Source organism: Gavia stellata, chromosome 1, assembly GCF_030936135.1.
Source record: "Gavia stellata isolate bGavSte3 chromosome 1, bGavSte3.hap2, whole genome shotgun sequence".
In the NCBI taxonomy this organism is placed as follows: Eukaryota; Metazoa; Chordata; class Aves; order Gaviiformes; family Gaviidae; genus Gavia; species Gavia stellata.
In genome coordinates, this window is record NC_082594.1 from 115,794,782 (window position 1) to 115,812,619 (window position 17,838).

General features: G+C 40.9%; 1 protein-coding gene across 2 annotated transcripts; it reads left to right on the plus strand.

Annotated features, from left to right (window-relative positions):
• Positions 1-3,151: 3,151 nt before the first annotated feature.
• On the plus strand, positions 3,152-15,448 carry CHMP2B (charged multivesicular body protein 2B). Of its 2 annotated transcripts, none has more exons than XM_059819658.1 (6): positions 3,152-3,245; positions 6,798-6,889; positions 9,520-9,714; positions 12,194-12,296; positions 13,330-13,436; positions 13,569-15,448. In XM_059819658.1, the coding sequence occupies exons 1-6, from the start codon at positions 3,212-3,214 to the stop codon at positions 13,680-13,682; spliced, it is 645 nt and encodes a 214-aa protein (XP_059675641.1). In that variant the 5' UTR covers positions 3,152-3,211; the 3' UTR covers positions 13,683-15,448. The 2 variants fall into 2 exon arrangements, with proteins under 2 accessions (XP_059675641.1, XP_059675649.1); XM_059819666.1 differs by lacking the exon at positions 3,152-3,245 and adding an exon at positions 4,550-4,574.
• The last annotated feature ends 2,390 nt before the right edge of the window (positions 15,449-17,838 follow it).

A 17,838-nucleotide genomic window follows, 5' to 3' on the forward strand; every position in this document is an offset into this window, starting at 1 on the left:
TTCAACTTACCCACTTCATTCTTTAACACACACAGCCTCATTTAATTTCCTTACATCTGCAGATGAGAAACTAGACAGGCCCAGAATAGGTCAAACAGAGTACTGAATTTGGGTCATTATCCACAAAGCATCCCAAGACAGTCTGCCTTAGCTAGTCAGCTGAAGTTCACTTGCAATGTTTCCCTCACCCTAGAAAGGGAGATAAGGAAGACTAATAGCTTTCATTAGATCAGCTCTTACAGCCAGAAAGCTTGAAAAGATTTGAAGCATAACCTTAAGAGTTTCTTCAAGACTCACATGCCTGAAAGCTCACCTCTCCTTTTTCTCCTGGGAGTGCATCAGAAAAGTACTTTTACGAATCAGCCACTATCTCTACTATTCTAAAGAATAGTACCTGAAAGAGATGATTTGCAAAGGTCTCTTCGTAGCAGCCATTTCATCAGAGCACCTGAACATGTTTAGCTTTAAGCAGACTGAACCTAGTCACCTGGTTTAAATTAACAATATGCTTAAATACTTCAATGGACCAATGCCAGAGTAGCTTATATATGTATTTAATAACAACCGCCATCTTTTTCTAAGTACAGCTCTGGAATGCAGATCAGCTTCCCTGCAATTAACCTGCTTTCCTTATCCAAATTAATTTTTTGTACTTTGATTTGAAGGCGCTCAATTTCAAATTAATATAGGATATTGTATCTTCCTTCTAAACCAGTTTTGCATCCCGCTTTACTCAATATTCAACAAACAGAAAATACACAGTTCCTGCTTTTGTTTACTACTGATATTTGCATACAGTCACTAAGGAAAGGTTATTTATTCTATCTGGTTGATTTTTAAGGTTTCTCCATAGCATAAAGGACTAAGATATTCTTTTTACATTTTGATTTGCAAATAGATCCTGAACAAGACATTGAGAATCTAAAAGAAACACTGAAGTTTAAGCATTATTCTTTTAAAAGAGAAATTCAAGGGCTTCTCTTATCCTACCACCACTACCAAAAATTCAAATCAAGTATACAATAGCATTGCAGCATTCAGGCTTAGAGCACAAAAAAGTAAGTCTTGGCAAGCAATAGCTCAACCACACTTTATTTATTGCGATCATGAAGCCCATTACGGACATCTTTGTTTACCTCATCACAAGTAAACATTCATGAAGAAATATTGTGGAAAAATGCTTTTCTGGTCTCATAGCTAATTAGCACAACTTAACAGTACCCCATAGTGAAGCTGCCCAGCCTCTCTCTCAAGGAAAGTGGGGAACTGAATCTAAATTACAAATAGCCTCCTCCCCTTCATCTGTGCATTTTCAAAGCCAGGATTTCAGTTTTGCTTACTAACTCATCTCTGACCAACCTGACCTAACAGACAGTACAGACATACAGGAATAAACTTGCAAAGAGTATTTTATTAAACTTATCTCGTAGTGAATCGCTAAACTTCCATAGTATCTATGTCATCACAGATGATCTGCATTTCAGTCTAGCACAATCGGTGAAAAAGAACCAAAACACCACGTGAAAAACAGTGAAAACTTGCTATTTGCAGTAAAATCAGTATTTTCAGAAAATCAAGAAATACTGGCACCAAATACATAGTTTGTACCTACCTATGTTCACATATATCTTTACACTGCTATTATAATAGTCTAATAGATTTTTTTCCATGCAAGGTTATAAAAGTGTGGTTTATTAGGGTACTGCCACCATAAACTTACAATTCTTCCTCAGGTTAAATTTATATCTAGCTATCAAAATACATCACTACATTACAATCACTTGTTTTCCCTTGCAAATTAACATAAACCCCCAATGCTTTAAAGTAAGTGAAGGTATATCTAGCTAGTATTCAAACCAATAGCTCTGTATTTTCTACTGTAGCTCCTTTTTTATTTTCTAAGGTTATGGTATGTCCACAGGTAATTGCCAATGATGAAACCACAGCTACATTATAAACTGCCTTATTAAAAATTAAGGATTGTAATTAGACACTGAAAACCAAGAAAATCATTATTCCTTTTTCCATACTCTCACGTCTCGTGTACCACGGTAGCTGTGATCCTCAAAGGCTTATCTTAGAAAATTAAGGTATGATCCGTTCCCTAGGTAGGGCCTGGTGCAATAGGACAAGGGGTAATGGTTTTAAACAAAAAGAGGGTGCATTTAGACTAGATATAAGGCAGAAATTTTTTACAATGAGGGTGGTGAGACACTGGGACGGGTTTCCCAGAGAGGTGGTAGATGCCCCATCCCTGGAAACATTCCAGCTCAGGTTGGACGGGGCTCTGAGCAACCTGATCCAGGTGAAGATGTCCCTGCTCATTGCAGGGCGGTTGGGCTAGATGACCTTCAGAGGCCCCTTCCCACCCAGACCGTTCCACGAACGGCTCAGGACCAGGGCTGAAAGCCGGGAAGCCCCGTCAGGAGAACGCACGGCGTACTCGCCCCGGCTGCTGACGCGCCGCACTCCACCCGCACCTCGCCCGGCGACACGCGCGCGCTGCAGCCCCGCGCGCCGTGAGCCACAGGCGGGAGCCGACCCCCACGCGTGTTGCGATTTACCGCCTGAGCCCGGATGCCGCCAGCTGCCCCCGCCCCACGCTGCACGGGGAGAGGCGGCGCGGCAGCTGCGCCCGAAGAGCACTACGTTGCTGAACGTAATTGATTTTTAGTAACTAAACATACGTGACGAAGACCTCAACCATTCAGCGGTGAACGGGGCGGGGAAGCCACGATGGCCCAGCCCGACCCCGCCGCCGGGCGGGCTTCCCCGCGCTCCCCTGAGCCGCGCCCCAGGCTCGTCCCCCCGCGCCGCACCGGCACCCCGGCGCCCCTCTCCCACGGCTCGGGGTGACCGAACCCGTGCGCGGAGAGAAACCCGGGAGGGAGGTGCTGCTGCTGCCCCGTCCCTCCCCGGGCAGTGACTCCCCCGAGGGGAGAAGCGGCCCCCCTGCTGCGGCGGCCCCGGCGAGGAGCGCGGCCCGCACGGCCAGCAGCCGCCCCGAGCCGCTGCCGCCGCCGCCGCCGCCACCGGGTAGGCGGGGGCAGCGCGGAGGCCCGTCCCGTCCCGTCCCAGCCCCGTCCCGCCCCTCGCCGGCGGGGAGGCGGAGCCGGGCGGGTCTGCGCGGCCCGGCCGCTTCCTGGTCACCTGAGGTGGCGGCAGGAGCCCGCTGAGGAGGTGGCAGGGGGCTCCGGCTTTGGCTGCCGCCATGGCCTCGCTCTTCAAGAAGAAGACTGTGGAGGGTGAGTGGGACGCAGGGCCGCCGGCGCCCGGGGGAGGGCCGCGCCCCTCTCGCAGCTGGGGGCGGCTGCCCCTGTCCCTCGCGCGATCGCGGACGGGGAGCTGGCCCCGGCCTGGGCCCGGGGTGGGGGGAGCGGGAGCCCGGGGGTGGGAGCGGTGCCTGCGGGGCGGCCTCGGGCCCTGTGTCCCGGCGGAGCGGGAAGTCGTAGGGAGAGGAGGAGGCCAGAGCCCGCGTGGGGTGACTCACCGGCGGCCCTCGGGCCAGGCGGGGCGGCGGGGAGGGTCCCCGGGCCGGCCCGGCCCCCTGGGACAGCGAGGCGGGGGGTTCCCGGGGCCCCGGGCCCTGTGGGACGGCTGGGCCGGGGCGAGGTGTGGTGGGAGCCGGGCCCTGGTGATCGCGGTCTGGGGGTGAGGGAGGAGGAGGAACGTCTCTCGCTGGCAGCGAGGGAACAGAACAGGCCCGCGAAGAGTTGCTGGTGCCGGGAATGAAGTGGGACGCGGGCGGTGCTGGTCTGCGGGAGCCAGCTCTCCGCGGCGGGGGGAAGGCGGCGGAGCACGGCCGCAGGCTGCGGGAGCCGCTGCCGAAAGAGCGGCTGGAGCAGCTGCCGAACCGCCACCGCTTGCCGCCCTTGGCTTTGTATGCGGGTCTTAAGATAAGTTGGTCTTGATGTTTTTGTAGTCAGTCTGTTGACAAAACTCTTAACACAGAAATAGCGTTCTCTGAAGTAAAGCCAGAAAAGATTGCTTACCTGACTGCAGTCCTGTGGGTGACGGTCAGCCCTCCAAATTGGTGTGCCCCACGCATGGCTGTGGGGCAGAGGCTGGCTGGGGGTTGGCAGGAGCCCCAGAGCGGGCTGGCTGGCATGTTGGGTGCCCTGTGTCAAATCGGGTGGGTCCTCTTTCGAAAACGGCTCGCCAAAAATGACGCTGTGCGTCGGCCAATTGTATGTCACCAAGGGAGAATGCGTATGTTTCCCACTTGTCTCTTCCCATTTTTGGTGCAACACGTGAGAGGGGAGGAAGGGGGAGATGGCACTAAGCTTCCCATGACCAAGGCCGATTGTAGGAGCCAGGTCAAGCCCTGATGGGTGTCTCTTGTCCAACCTGTTTTAAGGAATGGAGGTGCTTCCTTCTTACCCTGGTGTGCGAGGCAGGGGCGTGACACATGGGAGTGGCTGTCTGCAAAAGGCTGTCTCAGGGATACCCCATCTTCTTCTGTCTGCTGGAGTAAAGCTAGGAATTTGTGTCAGTTATCACAGAGAAACAAGAACGAAGTTCTCATCTTGACCTTCGCTTGCAAAAACAAATGGAAGGGCCTGTAACTGCAGATAGTTGTTGTTTTCGGTTTATTGCTATCCTTAGTTTGAGCCACTATGTGAGATCAGAAATAAGCATCACGCTCACCCTTATCATCTCCTGACTTAAGTACAGTTCTTGTTTCTTATCATCATGAAGTTGCTACTTCTCAAGCTTTCTACGCTACGGGATTTTTTTCTTAATAGTTATTGTAGTTAGAAAAGACAGTCTTATATGTAGCTATTAAGCTTTTTCTTTCATTTTTGCAAGTGCAGCTGTGCAAGTAATATATGTTTCTCTACCTTCAAAATTACTTGCCTGTAGCATTGTTTTCAGAATAATTTTCACTGCTGCTTTGCCAGTGTGAAGAATGCAGTGTTCAATTCGTGTCATCTTTCAGCTCTTCGTTATTGTCCATTGAAAAGTCGACATCTGAAGATGCTTTTTGTGTAGTTCTCGGAGAAGTAGTTGCACTGTAAAAACAGGTCTCTTTTTCACATAGTTTTTTTGGAATATGTATTTAATTGGCCAAAAACAATTGGTGGGAGGGGGTAGTGTATATGCCCTCTTTAAGATGCCACTGAAGGTTTGGGGTTTTTCTGATTCAAAGCTATTAAGGTTGACATAATTTCAGCAATGGATGTTTTACAGTATTTCTGATTGTGGGAATGAAGAACGTGAATGCTTTCTGTTTATAGAAAAACTGTCGCAAGCCTTAAAAAATGAAAAGGGTGGCTGCGGTTTCCAGAATTTATCCTTCATGCCTTTGTTTCTGTTAGTAACTCTGCCTGTTTGTATTGATTTTCACATGCTTCAAACTTTGTAAGTACAATAGCAGTGCCCTGCCATGATATTACTTCTGTGGATTAGGAGAGCTCTAAACAAAGTTGATGTGACAGTCTGTTCCTTTTGAACTCCCACCCAAAGTTTATCTGATGTTGTGTAGACACATACATTAGGAGTAGATGAATCTTTTCCTAAAGGTACTAACTTCTTTCCTCTATAAATGTCAGAGGATGCTGAGTCAGATACAGTCTCTCTACCTTTGCCCAGGTGAATCACACCTAAGCATGTGCTGTAAATTCGAACAAATTTAATTGCAACTAGCATCATTGATTCCTGTATTGTAAATAATACTTGCTTTAATAAGTGGATGTTACAGCTAAATAATTTTTAAGTAGTACAGTGGACAAAACTCCTATGAGGGATGATATGTCTCACCTGACAGACAGTGTTCAAGCTTCTGCTGGCTACATCAGTTGTCAGGAAACTAAAATTTGCTATAAAGGCCTCCACTTTCATATCTTAATATTCTTAAGCATCTGCCAATTGAAAAAATTTGAACATTATTGCCTTATAGTCTGACTTGAAGTTGGGCTGCACAGATGTGGTACATTTGTGGAGGAGAGTAATCTCTGTTGAACCAGAATAAGGACAGAGAACAGCAGGATCCAGGACTTGCATTTAGGAATATCTTCACAGAATCACTAAGGTTGGAAAAGACCTGTAAGATCATCAAGTGCAACCATCAGCCAACACCACCATGCCTACTAAACCATGTCCCACAATGCCACATCCACATGTTCCTTGAACACCTTCAGGGATGGTGACTCCCCCACCTCCCTGGGCAGCCTGTTCCAGTGTTTCACCACTCTCTCAGTAAAGAAATTTTTCCTAATATCCAGCCTGAACCTCCCCTGGCGCAACTTGAGGCCATTTCCTCTAGTCCTGTCACTAGTCACTTGGGAGAAGAGACCAGCACCCACCTCTCTGCAACCCCCTTTCACTGTTTTAATGCACTTAGGAACTCCTTAACTGCTCTGAGATCTCATATATAAGGTTTCTTCAGCTGATCTGTCTGTTGCAGTTAGGCCTGACTGGTTGAAAAGCAGTGGGCGCACAGTGAATATGTTATTGCTGAGTTAGGGCTGAACATGCAGAAAAGCGTGTGTACCTAACTCTTACTGTGTGGTTAAGGCTTTTGCTATGGTTATGGCGCAAAGAAACATACTAGGTAAAATAGCCTTTTTGTTATGGGATACGGCCTGTGCTGCTGAAACATAATCATGTTGTATACATACAATTGTATTTTGCTAATATTTCACGTATTTGAAATGCTGACAATTCTTCGATAGCTGACAGTTCATTCTGAACAAAGGGAGGCTGTCAAGCATATTGCATATCTACAGAGTGCTTAGCAGACAAGGTGTTTATGTAGTATTGAAAACTTTTCCCAGCTATAAATATTTTCTTTCCAGATATAATAAAGGAGCAAAATCGAGAGTTAAGAGGTACACAGAGGGCTATAACCAGAGATAGAGCAGCACTCGAAAAACAGGAAAAACAACTGGTAAGTAGAGCAGGGAACTTTATTTTACTCTTTGAAAACAAACACGCATCCCCAATATAACAGAAAACTTGCAAAGTGCTAAAGATACAACTCAATGTATAATAATTGAAGACTAGAAAAGTTGTCTTCCCCTTTTGACTTTTCAATTATTAAAACAGTGTCGGAAAACAAATACTATCTAAAAGTGATTCTCAGTCTTTAACATAGGAAAAGCCTAAAATAGTGTGTTTAGATTAAATAACCACATTCATTTTTTCCCTTCCATTCTTAGCATTCTCTATCCTTCAGAAGGTTATTTCTAATAGGCTTGTAAATAAATGGTCCTGTGCTGGAAAAACTAAAAGAAGTGTCAGTGCTATCATGTGTTACCATGACTCTCTGGTGGGAGACAGTACTTGAAAAACCGTAGGGTATCATGAATACCCCATAGGGTTGTTATTTTCATTCATATAGAACTTCCCTAAAACTAGCTAATAATAGCAAAACTATCTGCCTAAATTAAGATCTATTTAAAACTTAGAGTGTGTGAGCTATCAAGTATTCAGTGAATGGATGCTGCACCTGTGTGCCAGTATAATTGGATAAATGGTTGTGACAGATGGTGGAGTTTGATGCATGAAGACATGCTCAGACTGTGGGACAAGCTATGCAAATCCATCCACTGTTTCAGTAGCTATTGAGGTGTTTCATGGTAGCAGGTGGCATGAATACCAAGAGCTGGGAATAACAAACTAAAAGAGGTCAGAGAATTTTTTCTGGAAGCCTTGAACGTGTAAGATGTAACAGGTTACTCACAGATAAGGCATTTTTCAGTATGAAATATTCTGACTCTGGAAATAGCCTTCATTTTCATAAATGCTCAGGTTGAAGTTTTGATTACTTACTGTAATAAATTGTTTCAGAAATGTTGGATTTCTGAGGAGAAGAAGAAAGGAGAAGTGAAATATGTCTTTGAAAAAGTTCGCTGTTAGGATGAGAGAATCAATGGACAATAAATATTAATTTTCGGAGTCAGATCAGGTGAAAAAGGACCAAAGGCTTGTCAGTCAATCTCAGAACATTTTGTTATGTACCTTCTTCAGAAAGACTTTTTTTTTTTCCCTTAACTATGTGGTACTACTTTGAGAAAACCTAGTTATATTAATTCTATGTGTAAAAATACCTTAAGGATGGAGGCAGTTCTGTTTCAGTTCAGTAACCTCATATGACTATATGAATTTTGATTATTTTTTTTGAGAAGAACATAACTGACTTTAATAAGCTTTCCCCAAACCTCTCAAAAGCAAATAATGTATTGCAGCTCTTTACCCAAATTCTTTTTCATTAAGAATAAAATCATCTATATATAGAGTTTGACTTCTGCAGCTGGATTATCTGCAGTGATTTAGCAATAGTTGGTGTAGGTTTTGTATTTTGCTTTGAAAATCAAGTTATAAATGCTACTTAGGTATTTCATCTCAGTGAGAAAATCCCTGTTTTCAAATGTTTGCTGTTAAAACTAGGGTGCAAACTGGTGTTTGCTAGTGTGCAGAGTAATCCCTCCTATCCTTCATAATACTTGAGGTATGAAAAAAGCAGATAATATTCTGGGCATGCTGTAGAAATTTGTTTTTGTGGTCTCTGTGAGCTATGTATGAAAAGGACAGTTTTACATAGATTTCAGGTCTCTAATGTTTGAACAGTCTCATGCTCCTTATTTGCTGTTCTGTACCTTCTTGGATTAAAAATTATATAACACAGCCTTTCAGAAATTACAGATTTACAGAGAAGATCTTGTGCCAGTGCCATCTCTATAGTAAACTTAACCATGATCTTTCCTAGTAGTAAAGCTAATGCAGTGGGTCAGTTTACACTTGTCTTTAAACATGACTGTTTTGCATATCCCGGTGACTGGTATTTACCTTTTCAGAGCAACATATCTTTTTATAAGTGCAGTTTTCTGGACTACCAGTGCACAAAAAGTGAAGCAACTGTATTCCTGTAGCAGGTATATTCTCCTGAAGAATCACAGGATAAAGCTGGTCTTTAAAGGCTGCTTTTACTTAATGGTAAAATTCAAAATGTACAATTGGACATATACAAAGAACTGAGATACTATGGCAAGTCTTCCTTAAAAAGGCTGAAAAGGAAAAAAAGTGGTTGAAAAGTTTACATTACCAAGTCACAAATCAGAAGGCATACTTTGAAAAATCCCAACTGACAAGATTGTTTGTGCCAAACTTTCCTGGTATCTCTGACTAAGTAGCTTGCTATTTTTCCTTGAATTGATAGATTGGGGTTTGGGGTTTTTTTTGTAAGCCAGAAGTGTCTGTCTTAAGGTTTAAGCACATGTTGTAGACAAATTATACCACTTTTATTATGAGCTAGGTTAAATCCAGCTAAATTATGTGGTGAAATAGCCTATAATTATTGCTCATCTAATTTTACCTACTTCCCCAAAAGGTTATGAGATTCTCTCAAGTCTGAAAAAGTGTTAAAAAGAACCTATGAACTCCCTGTTTCTTCCATGGGTGATGTGGCTTGATTGAGGGTAGTTAACTTTTGGAATTTAATTATTAGTGTTAAGGCTTAATTATAGTCTTTGTTTGAATGAAAATTCTGTAGAATGAATTTTATACGTTTTTTAACAGGAACTGGAAATAAAGAAAATGGCTAAGACTGGTAACAAAGAAGCCTGTAAAGTGCTAGCAAAACAGCTTGTACAACTGCGGAAGCAGAAAAATCGAACATACGCTGTTAGCTCTAAAGTCACTTCTATGTCAACTCAAACAAAGGTCATGAACTCTCAGATGAAGATGGCAGGAGCTATGTCAACTACAGCAAAAGTAAGGTGTTACAAGACATTCCTTAACATTAAAATGCAGCATATGGTTGCAAAAGTTAAGTTGTGTTACTTTGTATAACGTAATTGAAGGGATAAAACTTATTGCTTAATACCACAAATGGTGTTGAGGATACAGTAGGGAAATGTAATTTGATTCATATTATGAAATTTTCGTCTAGTCAATCCAACCAGTTAGCAGCTAACTAAGCATATTTTCTTGGGCTAGACATCTGTCAAATGTTTGCGTGATAAAAATAAACTCTAATGCCAGTGGAAGAACTCTTTTAGTACATCAAAAAAACCCAAACCATGCCGCTACAGTGTCTTGCCCGTATATCTTGTCATAAGCAGTTTTTATTAGGAAAAAGTAGGGCATGCTTCATCTACAAATCAAGGCAGTATGTCACAGTAACTTTACAGCTTGTGCAAAAAGTAGGTTATTGCTTTAGATCTTAAGTTCCTAAGGAAATCTAATCTGGAGTTCCCTGTCATTCTCGCTCTCCGTGCTCTAAGGAAACAGCATTGTGTTAAGTTTTCTCACAAATCTCATCTCATAACTGAGATTTTTCAGACTCTCTCTTCTGAGATAGTTGTGAACTTTCCCCTATTTCCCTGAATTGATAAATAGGGAGTTTGATTTTGGCAAGGAGGATTGTTCAGCTTGAGGTGTAGGAGACAGAATTAGCGTGCATCATTGTAGACAAGTTGTGCTTTTATCACAGTCCACGTTAACTGGCAAGTAACCAGATTTAAACAGGGTAATGCAACACAACTTAGTGCAGAAAGTAATTAGTGCTAAGGCCTTGCTGTCGAGTATCTTTTAGAAGCAGTATGTTGGCAGGTATCAGCCATTCGGTGATACAAAGTTGTGGCTCTGTAGCAAACTTTCCATCCTCCTTGACTGACCCATAAAGGAGGGGCTTGTCTCCCTGTACAACGGACCAGATTAAACAGCTTACTCAGTATTCCTACAACAGTGTTGCATCTGAACAAGTTGGTCTTATACTTTAATTATTACATGGTTGACTTGTTTTTATCAATGAGATGGCTTAAATTTCTCAAAACCAAAGTCACTAGACTAATTATGAAGGTTAAGGCAGTAGAAAAACCAAAAATATTAAAAAATAAATTAACCAGTGCCCAGAAAAGTGATGTTTTTTGAAACACAGCAGGTACTTCTATGGACTAGTTTGTGTAACATTATTGGAGAGGAGGGTGTTAAATTCTTTTGGTCACTTTTAAAGTGAGTATTTTGTCTTCTCAACATGGGAAGCTTAAGAAAGGAAAGCATTCAGTTGTTCATTTTGAAGCTTATAAACTATTCTTAGTCTCATACAACCATCAGTGAAAAATATATGGAATCAGTTGCCTCAACAAGCAAGACAAATACATGAATGTGAAGCTTTTGAAGTATTTTCTATATACTTTTTAGCATGTATAGCACTAATTTTGGACATAATAAAGTCCCGTTAATAGTTACCTGTTTCTTTTAATCATGCATCTGACTTATAGAGTTTATATATCTTCAGAACATATCAGTTTAGTGCAAATATTTTTGATGTCCATCTATAACTCTTGCAAAAGAATTCTAAAGAACCAACACCCTCTAAGTCCAGAACAACTTTTAAAATTCAAATAATGTGACTATGAACACAGTCTTTGAAATTCAAGTAACATTAGAAGCGTAATACATTATCACTTTAAACAAACTCAGACATGAAGGCAGGAGAGCTTCTAACGAAGCCAGTAGTGGCTGTAGTAGCTTGATAGCATTCCTTTTAATTAACTAACTCTTTTATCTTCTCCAAGATGGTTAGACTTTACATTTGAATTGCTCATGTCTATATTTAGGTTTTGACGTCCCGTGAGAGATATAGTATCTTTCTTCTTAAGAAAGAAGAAAATATTAAATACCGGTGCCTGCAAAGGCAGTGCTGCATACTTGTAGTAAAACAGGTGACGTTTATTACACTGTCACAGGAAGACCTCTACCCATTACAAAAGTTCACCCTAAGCTAATATGTACTTCCTGAACACTTCGATATTTGCTTTTCAGAGAAAAGTAATTCTTCCATTAAATTATAACATAAAGAAATAATTGCAATTTAATGCCTGTCCTCTAGTGGTGGTTTAAATAAATGTTCCTTGCTGAAAAAAAAACCTGCAGCCATTTACCTCTTTAAAGTGTGTAGTCTGCAAGTTAGGAAATACTGTCCCATTCTTTGCATTAATACAAGGCCAGGAGAAGGGTCATGGTGCAAGAAAGATGCATACATTTAAAAGCATATATTTCTTACTAGGTGCAGACTGTACTACTGATCTGTTGTGCGTCTACAGTCTCACGGGATGTAAAGAGACAAAGAAAGTGATATTTGGATGGAAGGGGTTTTTTATTAGAAAAGTCTTATTTCTTCTTAATGTATATATTGGTATTACTAATGTCTCATTGTATGATTAAGGGTTTTTTTCAATATTAATAGACAATGCAAGCAGTTAATAAGAAAATGGATCCACAAAAGACTCTACAAACTATGCAGAATTTCCAGAAGGAAAACATGAAGATGGAAATGACTGAAGAAATGAGTAAGTTCTGCATTGCAGGGAACAGCTAGCTGCAGCCCACAGTGCCCTTGAAGGGTAGAACCAGTCTAGAAATACTGATGCTTGAAGTTTTATTTCTACAATTAATGAAGTGAAGAGCAAACAAAACAATGCATGTCTGAGCAGGGAGGCTGAGCCTTAGGCTTTTTAGTAGCTCTAGAAACTAAATCTAGAATCCATTCCTTCCCATCTTCATGCAAAACATCCATCATACTTCTAGAAAGAACATACTGGAAGGGAAGATGGTTTGAGACCAGTTCAAAACCTTGTTGGCATAACTGGTAGGGGGACTTGAAAAATTGCCCTTTCTGTAGCTGATAGTTCTGCATGTGCTTTTTCTTCTGGGACTGGATGCTTAATTTAGATATTATTGATAATCTCAGCTTTATGTACATGGTGGTATGGGATGGTTTTGTTTCCTTTTTTTTTTCATTTTAAGCCACAAGCTACTTCTCGGGGGGTGGCAAGTTTCTTGTTCCCAGTTGCATCTGTCCATGGTCAACTAAATGATACCAAACTTCCTGGTGTGGCTAGCACAGTCTGTTTCCTATCCTAATCCCGGCCACTGTGTTGGCCGTAGTAAGTAGCATGGACTCAAAATGATATTTTTGAGCAAGATGTGAACACCTCAACTGCGCAGAACTGCATGTTGCAATTCAGAAATTAGCTGAGTAGTTAGCAATTTTGCAACTTACTTGGAGGAGGAAGAAAGAGATTTTTATGGAACTGTAGAAGGTGTTTTTAAGAAATGTTAAAATCTAGTAGGGGGGGAGATAGAACAACTGAACTATTTTGGTAAAACCTAATAATTTTTATAAAAGCAGTCATGCCTTACCCTGTTGTTACTCTAGCTGTGCTCACAGGCTTTGCAAGGCAGAGGTAAGAAAGCCTTTCCAATATACAGGTGCTTTCTATTGGTATTACTACTACATTCTGGGAGGATAGAAAGATGGTACTAGGTTATTTTAGTAACCTTTTTACTTAATGCAATGTGGATTTTTTTTTTTCTTCTAAGTTAATGATACGCTGGATGATATTTTTGATGCTTCTGATGAAGAGGAAGAAAGCCAAGATATTGTTAACCAAGTGCTTGATGAGATAGGAATTGAAATCTCTGGAAAGGTATAGCTATTTTTACCCAGTTCGTGTGCTTCTTCCCCTTCATTCCGTTTAAGTAGTTTGTTATAGCAGCCCTCATTTTACAGTCTTATTCAACGTATTATTTGACTGAAGAAAACTTCTGTTTTCTTCTAGATGGCCAAAGCTCCATCAGCTGCCAGAGGCTTACCATCTGCATCAACATCAAAAGCTGCTACCATATCAGATGAAGAGATTGAACGACAGCTCAAAGCTTTGGGAGTTGATTAGCTTGATGGCAATATACAGTCTGCCTTCTAATTATTCAGCTGCAGACAGATGTAAAAAGTGCAAATACTCTTTCAGTGCAACTGATGTCTAGGAAAACTCTGAAGCTTCAGAAGTGACAACTTGAAGTTGGTACTGGGGGAAGGAGAAGGGGAGAATATTTTGAACCAATTTACAGGGAGACGTACACTTGGTGTGTCCATTGCATGGGGTCTTTTTGAGCACTGGACCAACCAGGGATGTAGTTCTAATGATCAATTCATTTATACCTGATCTGAATCTGTCCTCTGAATTCAAAGTTTTCTTCTATCTCAGTTCCTGATCTATCTTTAGAATTGGCTATTCAGTGGCTGGTGGTGATGCCTCCTAGGACAGCACCTATATAATATATATCATTTTTATAAAACTATCGCTATAGAAAAATGCTTAGTCTGTCATCTTAGCACAAATGAAACTTCACCTTTACTCTTAGTTGGAAACTATTTTCTTTTGATGAGAAACAGCCTTGAAAGTCTAGCAAATTTAGGCAGAAAGAAAAAGAATTTTATGTATTTCTTTCAAGTTCCTATAGTAACTTTGAGGTGATTAAATAATAGCTGGTTATTCTTTTTACCGAAAGAGAAGGATACAGTCCTTGTGCAGTTAATTTTACTGGAAGAGGATTTAAATTTGTTAGTGAACTTTGTTGCATGAAAGGCACTGATTGAACTCTATTGTACTGTAACATAGCTGATTTCAACAGAATTGCTGTGCCTTTATGTATATAAATCTTGTACCTTTGTGATTTTTTTCAGAATGAGTCTTTGAAAGGTGAGTAAACTTGTAATTAAGAGGGTTTCACAAAACACTATGGCGAGACCTCTGTGTACACTTGATGGGACTCAGTGCTGAAGTTCAGAAATGCACTTGTTTAGAAATGCAACTTGCGCACTTGCAAAAAGGACATTTGCCTGAAACAACATTTGTATATATTTTACAGTATTTCTTAATGGAAGATAACTGTGCATAATTGTATTGTTTACTAAGATGCAATTGATCACATTGATAAGCTAAATCTAAATTTCAGTTTTGAGAATTTTGGATGATACCTGATAATTATTTGTCTAAACAATATAATAAAAATGTTCTGGTTCTGTGAAGGTTTTTCTATGGTCTCTGAACTGCATCAGCATGATTCTAGCTTTAAGTGGAATGCATTGGGCTAATGAAATAAGAACTGTTGATATTTTAAATAGATGACAAAGTCTGAGAATGCAGTTCCCAGTTACGACTTCCCACATGGTATGAAGTTCCTCAGCCCTTACTCTGCTGGAGATTATTTGCCCCTCAGTTGTGCTGATTTAGTGGGGCTGTCCATTGAACAGAAACAACAAAAGCATCTTGGCTTTAAAAAGAAAAAAGCAAAATACCTCCCGAGAGTGAAAACAGGATGACTGCGGGGGGACAAACTTCCTAAAGAGACTTTGCTGCCCGAGAATGTGTAGCAGGAAACCATAATCTCTATGAATCTACTATTGTCGCACCACCTGCTTTTTAGGATTGAAGTCAGCAGAGAAAGAAAAAACAGGTGAGCCTTCATCTGTTTTTTGGCATAGAAATGCAGGTGTTCTTTCCCTTTGAAGGAAGTAACGGATAAATTATGAATCTGTGAGGTAGTGGGTAGGAATGTATAAGTTTATATATTGCATATATCTGATATGAGGTGAATTTTCTTTTTTTTTTTACAAGTTATTTTGTAATAATCTAATAAAAGGCTTTTTATTCCACAGTGACTTTGTCCTCTGTAGGGTTAGTCTTATACGTCTTCTTTTAGTGGGCTTTCTTTGGACTCCTGTTAGCCCTGATAAATTTTCCTTTGACCTGAGCTACAAAGCAGCATAATATTTGTTGTAGTTGCTTGTGGGCCTTTGACGTAAACTCAACATTCAGTAAAGACTTGATCAAGTTTGCATTCCCTTCTGTAACTGGGTGCCCAAGTACTGCTGTTAGGCACTGAAGGAGGAACCATAATGTGAAATTAGTTAGGTACAAAATGTTATTGAGTGATTGTATTTTGGTTGAACACCAAGGCTTATGTCCTTTCTAAATAAAGCGTGCACTTTAATTGACTGTCAAAATTGGGCATAATTCTATTATGAGTTCTTTCCTCTATCTATGGGGTCTTTGACTAACAGGAATAAAGGCATTGCTTTTTGGTGTCAGTAAGACTGCTGAACTAGGGCTACTGTCAATATCTATCTGGTGTTTCTGTTAACAGTTACCTTTTAAGTCCTGCAGCTCTAACCTGTATAAAAATCTTTCAGTAGCAGTGAGAAGTGTTGTAGGTTTGCAGGCTTGCTTATGTTCATTTCAGTTGTAGTTAGTAGCATCCCCTACTTAGAAATAGATTCCTTTTAAATCACTCTTAGCAGACTAAAAAAACCAACCCATTCAATCCTTAAACTCCTTTTTCCTTGCTGACACCTTAATAGCAACTGAATCTGAAAGTCCTCCACCCAAGAACAGCAATGCAATTGTGCACGCACCTAAGAAGGGCTCTATTAGGGCAGACCAAGGCCCATGTCACCCATAATCCTACTCCACAAGTGCCCATAAAGCAATGTCCAGGAAAATATGAGAACAAGATAAATGTATTGACACTTCCTCCCCAAATACTCTTCCAACCTGTAACTATTTTCAGTTTAGAGCACTTCCAGAGCCATATGTAAGTTCCTCTATATACAACAGCTTTGAGTGGCTCTCTCATCTGTGAACTTGTCCATACAAATAAACTTCTGGCACCCACAGTTTTTAGTAGAGGAGTCCCACAGATTTTTCCCCACCACATTAAGAACCACCACTTTTGTTTTTTCTTAACCTGCTTTCCAGCTTCAGATGTTTACTCCTAGTTCTTACATGAGGCAAGATGGTGAACAGCCTGCCTCCATCCAGCCTTTCAATACAGCTCATAATTCAGTAGACCTCTATAGCATTCAATGCGCGTGTGTTAAATCTGGAAGAGAGATGGTAGCTTAAACAGTTACTCATCTTGCCTTTGATCATCAGCTTTGCCTGTATAGAGGCCTTCTCTAGGTCTATTGTATCCTTCAGATGAGGGCGACAGAATGCTACACAGTACTTCGGACACAGGTGAACCACAGATTTGTATGTTGTCATAATGTCTTGTTTTGTCCTTTATTTTAGTTTTAACAGCCTGCCTAAAGTTACCACGGGAAAAGTAAAAGCAAGAAAACACCCCACAAACATCTCGAAGAAAAATAGTGCAGCCTGTGTTAGTCAAATGGCCAATTAAACTCTTACTTGCAGGTTTATAAAGCTACCCTCAGAAGTCTTATCAAGAGTGACTGATGGCAATTACCCAGTGAGTAAGTTGTTCCTACAGAAAAAAAATGAATTGCCATGTTCTCTAAGTCTAATGGCTGCAGCTGCAGCACATTAAATTGATTTCATCCAGCTTTTTTTCTTTAAACAATTCTGCTCTAATTTGTTTGTGTTTCTGTGGCAACAACTAGATGTGTTTAAATGGTGACTGCTTCCTTCACAGCCTTTTGTCATTTTGCAAGAAAATGGCATTATATGTCACCTTTCATTTTATTTTGCTATGCTTCTGCAATTAGCCTTTACTTGTGAGACTTTTTGTAAGACTAGAAATCACAACGTTACCGTAAGTCTGCTCTTGAATTAATTATTGCAGCATGCTAAAATGAGTAAGCACATCAGCATGATACACAACTAAGAAAAGTAAAATGTTACTAAAACAGAACTACAAACCATTACCTGGAATATCAAATGTATAAGAATACTTTATTGGATGGGGGGGTTGGGAAGTACAGGCTTATAGCATTTCTAGGAAGCCTTTTATAATTAAGAAAATAATTTAGAATATAAATAAAATTTATATATCAAATAGTAGTTTCAACATACATAACATTTGATGACATAACATGAAAGGTAGACAAATGCATGCCACCACCTTCACTGGGTGCTAATCTTCTCAACTGTATTTATATTTCATCCTTTTGGAAAGTTCATGTTCTGTCGATACACGTGATGGATAAAGGCTGCAGCTTGGCCTTTCTCTGCTGTAGTGGGAGAGCTATGCTAGTGATGAGAACAGCCTGGAGAGAGTACATAGCACAATTTCTCCCCTTTGAGTTAT